General features: G+C 41.0%; 1 protein-coding gene across 2 annotated transcripts in view; it reads left to right on the forward strand.

The window, feature by feature from the left end:
- LOC308136707 (solute carrier family 66 member 2) overlaps window positions 1–9,561 on the forward strand; it is a 52,878-nt gene extending 43,317 nt beyond the window's left edge. For both annotated transcript variants that reach the window (XM_080505169.1, XM_080505170.1), the window contains exon 5: window positions 6,017–9,561. In XM_080505169.1, the coding sequence (XP_080361295.1) occupies window positions 6,017–6,191 (175 nt within the window). In that variant the 3' untranslated portion in view covers window positions 6,192–9,561. The remainder of the gene's footprint in view (window positions 1–6,016) is intronic.
- Window positions 9,562–10,059: the final 498 nt, after the last annotated feature.

Below are 10,059 nucleotides of genomic sequence, written 5' to 3' on the forward strand. Positions count from 1 at the left end.
ACCTGAAATTAAACTATACTGGACTTTATCGAAGAGTAACCAGCCAAGCAGATTTTGGCATTACACATCTTATTTATTAGATCAGTAAAAAAACAACAACATGGGAATCAAAAAATTATTAAAGATTGTATGGATCTTTTTATCAGCGACTTTGTGCTACTTGTAAACTATTCACACAGACCATGCGCTGAAGGTTAATTTATGCTCTATATATGCACGAAAACTAAGCCTTTTTGCTTCCATGCTTATAACGGAATTATCATTTAGCATCTAATCCACTGCAAATTAACACTCTGGCCAAATACAAAGAAGAAGAGTAGTTGTTTTCTGATAGCAGAGGACTAAAGAGCACTAATGTTTGTATTCAAAAAGGCACAATCAAATGCTCTTTGAGAGTAGAGACAGCAGATTGTAGCTGTCGCTGTATCTGTATCTGTATCGAACATCAAGCATGAATTAGTGTTAATCAATCATCTGAGAGCCCGAATACCTTTTTTGTGTTTTCAATATCTGGGTGTAAATTACACACACAAGGCCAACTACAACAGTGTTATAAGTTTAAACCGGCGCAAACTTTACACGCATTGGGGTTCGACATTCAGTTTAAAAAGGAGGATTTTCCATGTAAACAAGGTATTGACATTACTGCGGCTATGTACTTAGCAAAGTCCACTATAACCTTTTCTATCTGTGGTGCACAGTGCACACCGCTTTACTGCTGATGAACAACTGTTTTGTGTTACGTTTTTGTTTTTTTTAACAGCACGGTTCACCGTTTTTCTACATGTTATAAAAATGGAGCACCAGAGTTTCCAAGCAACAATGACTGATATACAAATAGTGACGATACCTGACATCTATTGACAATGGTTTGATGCTGCAATACAATAGGATGCTACAGCCTCAGTCAGAGCCAACTGAGGCTCTATTTACATAATGTTTTCAGTGAAAATGCAAAACTTTGGTTGTATTTTAGGTGTCCGTTTACATGACAACGGAGGTCAGAGCCACTGAAACCGCAACTTTTTGAAAACACTCTGAATCCGTGTATAAGGCGGAAACACTGCCAGATATTATTAGTTTTAATTTATAAGCAGTTGGTATTTTTAATATTTGCACACCCTGAACACGTGATGCGTTTGAAGATTTCTGTCAGTCACTGTGCTGTTCTGTAAAATGCAATTTTCGTATGTGGCTCATCAGTGTTCGCGTCGTCAGTGTTCGCAGTTACAGGATGATAAAAGTCTTAATGAATTACAATATAAAACTCCCTTTTTATGTGTGGAAGAAAGGAACCGAATAGAGGCAATAAAAGTTAAGGTGACAGTTGAGCGGAACAATGGAGGAAGGAAAAAGCGAGCAGAGATGAAACGAGGAATATGAAGTTCAACTCATCCTCCGTGAAAAAGGAAAAATTCAGTGCAACAAAAAGAAAGTATTTTTTTCCCCTGTGGAGTACTGGCAGCTTAGAGACAAGAAGTGAGGGAGGAATGACAACTGAAAATTCTTAACCACGCTTATTTTTAGAGCAGTTCAATCAAATCCTGGAGCGTTTACCCCGAAAATTTCAATCGGTGGTGGGAGCGAGCACATCAGTGAAAATGCTCTAAACAAACAGTCCTTGACCGGCCTGTGGGAGCGATGGAAATAGTGTGAATCCAAACAGAGCCTGAGGGGTTAAATTGGAGGTGGGAGGATCAGTTGGACCACACGGGGTAGTAGCAAGGGAGTCGTGTTTTGTCTTTTGAATTGTTGGCTCGAGTCATCTCTCATATCTGTTGGATGTTTGTTTGCTTCAGATCGAAATCCTGCATCGATTTCGAGCAACCCTGGGCATCATTGGCGAATACTTTATCCACCGATAAATGTCAGATATATGTTGAGGGACCATTTTCAGGATGTTTCCCGTTATCTTAGACTGTGCTTTTAGATTTTATCAACAGATTGATTTTACTGTTTCACAAACTGTCTGTGGAAAATGAACATAATATTCTTGCAATGCACTGAAACCACTCAGACGCAAAGGCAGTGATGGTTTCCCACGTTGACATTTCCACTGTCGCTGTGGCAGCCAATCCGACTGCCAGTGCCGACTCGTGCCTCTTTGCGAGAACAGGATCCAGCTGGAAAGTCATACATTTTCAGCAGTTTGCAAACATTCAAATGTAAATGGCACGGATGATTGGTTTGAGGGCTGACTTAATCATTTGTATACATAGTGAACAGAAAGGGGCCGGATGCATTCCTGGGAAGCCGGTAGTGCTTCTCACACTGCTTTATCAGAAGTGCTGACTATATTTAAATTTGTCATGATGTCTTTGATTTTTTTTTCTTTTTTTTTAAAGCAACTTTAATCCAAAGGACTTGACCAAACTGGTGTTTATAAGCAAAGCGTGTGGCCAAATAACAAACTTGCATTACCCTCAAAGCCATGTGGAATATGTGAAATCATGCATAATGCAACGGCTTTAGGAGCAGTTGTTTGGTTCATTGTATTTTCCACCTGAAAGTAAAATCTTAAAAGTTTGAATTTTAAAAGTTATTATGGCACTATTTTACTGATCCGGGTCACTAAATATGAAATTGTGTGACCCCTGAACAAAAATGTGTTTGACACCCCTGCTTTAAGTCATCCTGAAATCTCAGTTTTTATCGACTTTAGACACACACACAAAAAAAATGGTTAATTAAATGTACTTAAGCACCTTATATATGTTTTTTAATTCGTCACATGGGGATCTTTCCAGTGCATATCGTTGTGGTTTCAGTTTTAGTTTCACCCTGATGCTCTTTTGTTTGATGCCGACTGATTGCCTTCATGCTTATTGGAGCAGTGGTTAAAATGCTGCTGCGAGTTAAACCCTTCATTCTGTCACCGCTTTGCTTTAAAACCGTCCTGCTGGCAAAACAGTGGGAGGTCCTTCTTATGAAGACATGAGAGCAAATCCAGTGTGTTTTTAAGCTGGTTAGCGAAATTTATTGGATAAATAACTAAACTTTGCAAAACAATTCAGAGGCAGTCTTATACCACTTATGCAGAAACGATGGCAAATGGCATAATTTTGCTGTTTTCGTTTCAGAAAAGTCTCACTTTGAGATGGCAGCGTTGCAGCTATTGGCCATGCATGGCAATTTTCTGTTCACATGTGGAAGGAAAATGTTTCAAAATGCATCTAGACAGAATTGTCACCGCTGTACACTAACAGTTAAAATGTAATGAAAGTTTGCCGTTTTCATTCAGAAATTTCTTAGCAAGAGGTGAATTCAGTTAGTCATGCTGGAGAAAAGTCTCGTCCTGGTCCGGGAAATCCTTTGTCCGACATGTTTTAAACCTTGCTTACACAACTTTCAAATAAAAAGGCATTGCTTTTGTGTTTCTTTTCCAGAACAGTTCTGCGTTTCACATTTTTCAAAACGATGTTCGTTTACGGGGAAATTGCCAAAATGCACATTTGCAGAGGAACGGTCGTGGTGCGCGTGCACAGTTGCAGCATTTCAGAAAAATCAAGTTTTTGTACCGTTTTCAAAACATCGTGTTTTCAGTGGCTCCGAAGCACCGTTATCGTGTAAACAGACACTCAAAACTCAAAAAAAAAGGTTTTCCATTTTGAATTGAAAACATTGCGTAAACAGGGTTTTTAGACATCACTCTGTTTGAACACACCTGAATATAATCTATAGAGGTTTCATAATTTGATTGGGATCCTCAACGCACTCACATTTACAAATCCATCCAATGTTGCAGTGGTTCAGTGCTGATGCCTCACAGCCAGGATACCGAAATAGTATCCTGGATTTCCTCTGTGGAGTTTCTTCCTGTATATCTTCCTCCTACAGTCCAAAAAGACGCTTGATTGGTCAGTTGGGGCTTCTAAATTGCCTGTAGACGCGTGCGATTATCTCATTGCGTTACCACCATGGCAGACTGTTAACATATCAAGAGTTGCCTCATAGTGTCGTCTCCGGCTCCCAGCGACCCCAAATTAGATGGAGAAGACATAGAATAAAAATTTTTTGTTGTTTTTTGGGTTTTTTTACCAGCATTATACAAATTGGAGCCCAAACTCGTCCTGTTTCTTTGGTCTCGTTTGTCAGGATGGCAGCATATTGTACCTGGAGTGAGAAAGTTTAAGTATTAAAGTGAGAACTGTGTGTAAAGTTAGCATGGTGCATTTCTGTGTGCCAGACATTGCAGTTACCATATCAACTCCATTTTTCTGTGGAAAGTTATTTTTCCCTGCTTCATGCATTTGGTACATTTATAGCCGTTTTTGAATAATGTAGTCCTCATTTCTCTGCCATTTCCATGGAAGGACAGCAGTGATTTTACGACTAATGTTTCGGTTCCTCATCAGGGCCTGAAGGGCGCCCAGGGGAGGGTTTGATGGGACTGCAAGGGCAGCTGAAGGATGGTGCAGGACTGTCCCTTCAGTCATTAAGCTGCCTCTACCCCAATACACACTCATCATCCTCCGCTCTTTCACTGAGTTCTCCTCCTCATCCACCGATGTCCCTCGCTTCCTCCCCAGTGGTTGTGATGTCTCAGCCCTGTCGCTCTCCCTGCATGCTAGATAAATGCTGTCCTCTGCAGGCTCTCCGTCTTTCTCCTTCTCCTTTCCCCCCCCTCTCCCCTTTTACGCGACCCTTACAGCATGTTTCACCGATGACTGATGGTCCTGCTGTGTCCCCGAGCCCAGTCGGCCCTAATATGAAGAATAAACTCATATTACATTCATGCCTGTGGGACTCTGCCGTCCGCAGAGCAAGAATAAAGCAGAGAGGAGGGAGAGGGTGGCGTACGAGGGAGGCGTCGGGGCAAAAGTGTGAAGGGTACAAGTTACGGAAACGGGATCGTAAATGAGTCAAGACTGAGACGAGATGGGATGGGGAGAGAATGATAATGCAGTGCAGGAAGAAAGAGAGAGAGAAACCAATGACATATGAGGACGGATAATGATGAGTGGGGGAGTGCGCTGTGTTGAAATCAGCCCGTCAGCTCTGTGGATGGCTTGTGCTCGCTGTAGTTTCTTCTCAGGCCCTGCAGAACTGATGTTCTCCGATGTGTGTCTTGTGTCTTTGATTCACACTCCCACGACGGATCTGATCAATCAATTTTTCCCCGAGCGTCACTCTGATCCATGCCACTCCCTTTCCTGCATTTCAAGCAACGTAGATTTTATCAAGACCAGAAAAAAAAACAAAGCCCACATTTAATATGTCTCCAAATCAATACTGAATGGAAGAAACTTCCCTCGGGTTACCGTCATCCCTTCCCTCCTGTGAGTTGTGGATTCTGACATCATCACTCTGTAATGGAAAGGAAAACATTGTTAAAAGCTGAAAGTTTTGCCTCCTGCTCTACTTTTGGAAAACCTAAAAAACTAAGAAGCCTTGACTCTGAGAGCGAAGTGTTCTGCTGGGATAATAAGGGTTTCAATCCCCTAACCATGTGTTTGTTATTTGGAGCCATAGAAATTGAACTGAATTGTTGAACGTATTGAAGAATATAACATGCTTTTTTTTATACATTCTCTGAACTATAGAGTGTGTATGAAGAGCCGTTCATCAAAAAACTTCAACAACTATATCAAGTTTTAAATGCAGCTACAAAGTACATTCTGTACTGTTCTGTGGATGGATGGATGGATGGATGGATGGATGGATGGATGGATGGATGGATGGATGGATGCTTTTCTGCTTTTTGCCCAAGGATAAAGGCCTTTTTGCAGAGCCCACTGGTTGCATGGTGTCCCATCCCTATCAAAGTTACATCTCGTTCAGAACCCCTATCAACTTGTCAAAGGTGTTTTTGCATGTGCTTTCAAAAAACAACAACAATCCGACAAGCGAGACGGTGCATAGATTTGCATCCAGACAGGACTGAGCCAGCCGCATTTGCATGACTTTAGCCCTGCTAATGTGCTGACAAAACATTGGCGTCGATCAGTGTCACAGTGTCGCACAATGTTTGACTTTGACATTCACTCGGTGTCTCTCTGTGTCTCTACTTCTTCAGTGTGAAGATGGTGCTGCTGTGGACGGCCGGCGACGTCTTCAAGACCACCTACTTTGTACTAAACGAAAGCCCGTCTCAGTTTTGGGTGTGCGGTTCAGTCCAGATCCTGATCGACGTGGCCATCCTGCTCCAGGTGCTGTTTTACAGCCAAGACCCACGAGTCAAACTGGGCTGAGTGTGACTGTAAAACGGAGAAATCCAGAGGCCCTTTGATAAAACCAGGGTGGACATTTAGTGCCAAGATACAGTGAAAACCAAAGTCTACATTAGAATGTCATTTTTGGGATGTATTTTGAGGTTTTCATGCCGTCAAAAAAAAAAAAAATCTAAGTGCCAATAGGAAACAAACTGAACAAATTAACATTTTCAATCGAGCTTTAATGGCAGCATGCTTTCAGTCCAGTCAGGCAGCTTTTTATAAAGCTTTTTTTTTTTTTTTCATTCTTAGTATATATTTTTCTTATTATTTATTTCCCCTCATTATGTGGATTCCTGATGTGCGGTGGACATGGAAACTGTGAAAGGGAAACATCGCTCACTTTGGCAGCTCACTAACGGCATATCTTTGCTGCTGTAATGGTAACTGTACCGGTCCGTCCTGCACCGGCAGCCCTGCGCTGGAATCTACGGCCTGAGTGATGAGTTCGCCTGTCTGGCACTCCTCACTTCGCTGGACTGTTCTCATGATGCGTAGAGTGTATGAGTGTGTGTGTATGTGTGCGCATGCCTCCATTTGTGTTCGTTTGTGTGTGTTGGCACCCGCACTAATGTGTCTGTAGCTGATATTGATTTTTGCCATCGGCACACCGCGCCAAGCCAAGACCACACTACATATACACGTAGAGTTAAACGCACAGGCCATCCGTCTGCTTAATATGAGGTCATTTTGCTTTGGGGTTTGATTGACAACCAAAGCAGGCCTTTCACAAAGGAACGCCAGAATCATGAGAATGCTGCAGCGTATTGCACTATAACCAAAAGGGTTTTATAGAAAACGTGTCAAACTTCAGGTCAATTTGACTTTTGCTATTTTTAATGCAACAGTATAACTTTATAAATGTGTATTTAAGCAGAATGTCACACTTATGGTATTTTATCTTTGCATTTCCTTTATTTATTGCCTCCTGGCTTTACGGTGTCGTTTCTCGTTTAAAAACCTTTCATTTTCTTCAAACACAGCCACAGAAATGCAAATACTCATAACCATGAAAAGTAATGTTTATAATGAACCTGCCAGGAGTGTTTGGAAGGGAACTTACTCACTTGTTACGACCTCTCATCCAGACTTACAGCCGATTACAGTTGTGACTTGAAATACTGGGTTAGAAAATATTGTAATGTGAGTTTCTCTGGCAAACAGAAATGCTGTCCAGGTATACAAATGGATGGATTCCACTAAATACTGTGAACAATTTAAATGCAAATGTCACACACTCAGTTCAATAAGTGAAACTACAAAGAGTTTGAATTCATGAACATGAAAAACATCTCTAGCAAAACTGAAATTACTTTTTTTTTTAAATAGCTCAGTCTTTGGAGTTCAATACATAAATGATAAAAGAAAGACTGGCTGGAGAAAAGACTCATTTTGTATACTATGCAGCAGACATTTCAGAACTTTTAAGTGTGCTGAGCTTAAATGCTTATTGCTTATGGTTATTTTGGCAGTACTTTTACCATCTAAGTGCCCACAGCAACTCATAAGATTCACTGTCAAAGAATTGATTTGTCCATTGCACACGCCAACAAATATTCCACTGTCTGAACATAAACACATCTGAACTTTTAAATGGGACTGCACAATATCAGGTGAACATTTGTGAATGTTGATTATTATGATGAAAATCAGCCAAGATATTAAAAAAAGGATGTCAAATTATTATCAGTTATTCAATCAATGAATATTTCAAAAATAAAAAAAAGAAATTTAATTTAATTAAATGACCAATCCAAGCCCTGAACACTAAAACAAAAGAAAGCAAGAAGAAATGTGCATTTAGGCACATTCATACACATCTACCAATAAATGTATGTATGCATGCATTTAATATACAGAGTGATGAAATATAGAAAATAATGCAACATGAAATTGAGAAAAAATATAAGCCAAAAAAAAAAAAAGTGTTTCATCTTAAAAACACCAGCAACACGTCAACATTTACACTCTTGGATTTGTGTTCAAACTGTAGTTAAAAAAAAAAAAAATTAGAATAGTAATTGATCTTTAAGTTGTCTTGAATTGCCCGGTAATGGTCCATTAGCCATTTAGTTCACGTAAAGAGCAAATAATGTTTTTCTCTTCACATTCTTCTCACCTGTCACACTGTTGAGCTGTGACTTGGAGGCAGGAGCCGTTCAGTTGTGGACGGTGTTATTATCTGTGATGAGGTCCTTTACATCTCATTAGCCAGCCTGCCGCTGCATTTAGTCACCTGCCGTATTTCGACTCACTCAACCTGACTGCTGATGGACGCTGTGGGGGAATTAAAGCCAAACACTTGAAACTTGATTCGGTCTGTCCCGCCTTCCAAAAATGAAAAGAAAAGAAAAAAAGATCATACAGTTGTTGTTGGGTTTTTTTTTAATCTAAAAGCTTTCTTCATAATAGAAACACTAATTTAATTGTATTGCCTGAAGGTGTACTGCGGTTTCTTCTACGTCTTCCAAAACCACTGCGGGGTGTAACAAACCATCAGCAGCTGATCAGCAGTCGGTGCAGCTTTCCTTTCATTCTCCCCCGCATGATCTAATTAAGTCATAAAGCTACGTGCTTATTAAGTCCTGCAGCCACCTTTTTAACCGGCCAGATTGTGTCCATCTGTCAGTCACTACCATGTCCTTTCTTCTCAGTGAACACGGTATGTAAATGGTACACTGCAGTGGTTTGGTTTAGGCAGGAGCCAGAGTGCCTGCGCCACAAGATGTCATCTGCAATACCGAGAGTGTCGGAATGCATGCCTCATGTTATTGGGATAGGTCAAAATTATAATTATCAACAAGCCAGCAAGCGAGTTATATTCCTGCCACTGTGTTGCTCCCTCGTTCGCGTGTGTATCCTTCAAATCTGTTCATCTGTGAGCCATATTGTATGTGTTCCATCTCTGGCGTGCTGTTTTTGCAGCTGCGTTATTTTTGTATTACTCAAGTCTTATCACCAGATGTGTATTCGTATGTATTATTTCCCCCACCTCAGCTGAGCCTGGGAGCCTCACCCCCCCCCCCCCCCCCCCCATTGGTTTTAGTTGAACAACTGGGCACCCCGTAGCCTTTTGCTTCCCAAGGGCAGCGGAACAGATTAACACAAATACGGCCCGAGTGCGATAATCTTTCACATTCACGTCGTGTGTGAATGTATTTGCAGCCTCACTGCTACGACACTGATAAGGTGGTTCCTCAGTCCCCCCCTCCCCATGCAACATCTGTTCTGTATTTCAGTTGTTTTGACATACATTTAAAAAAAAAAAAAAAGGAGTCGCAGCGATAATTTCAGTCACTGTTTTATGTTTCCTTTTTTGTGTTTTGTTTGAAGTGCGAACAAATATCTTCTCATACCGATGAGATGTATAAAATGGTGATATTTGACATCAGGTGTGCAACAGGATTATCTCACTGTCCACATGCCTTTTACTGTCTGATGGCGACTGTGAAATATTTCATCATGTTGTTTTCTCAAATATAAAGTATTTATATTGCGGTGTGTTGCACTGTGTTGTTATTGACGCTGTAAAATGGATGAGTGTCCTCGAGCACGCCAAGAGTTTGCCTTTGACGCCGACAAAGCAAAACAGAAAGTCTAAGTCCCGTGGTCAGAAACACTGTCACTTCGAGCCTGCCTAAATCTGCCCTAATACGTCACGTGAACCCTTTTTACCTCGCAGCCAGCCCACCCAGGAGAGCCAGACCCAAATAGCACTTGGATGAAAATCAAGCTTTTATATTCCTCCATATAAAGCTCGTCTATAGAGAAAATCCCAGTGCTTCTATCATGCAGAGCTGTGATGCAGAGCGCAGTGACACGGGGGGAAGGACGAGAAATTGCTTTA

This window comes from Blennius ocellaris, assembly GCF_963422515.1.
Source record: "Blennius ocellaris genome assembly, chromosome: 11".
Taxonomy (NCBI): domain Eukaryota; kingdom Metazoa; phylum Chordata; class Actinopteri; order Blenniiformes; family Blenniidae; genus Blennius; species Blennius ocellaris.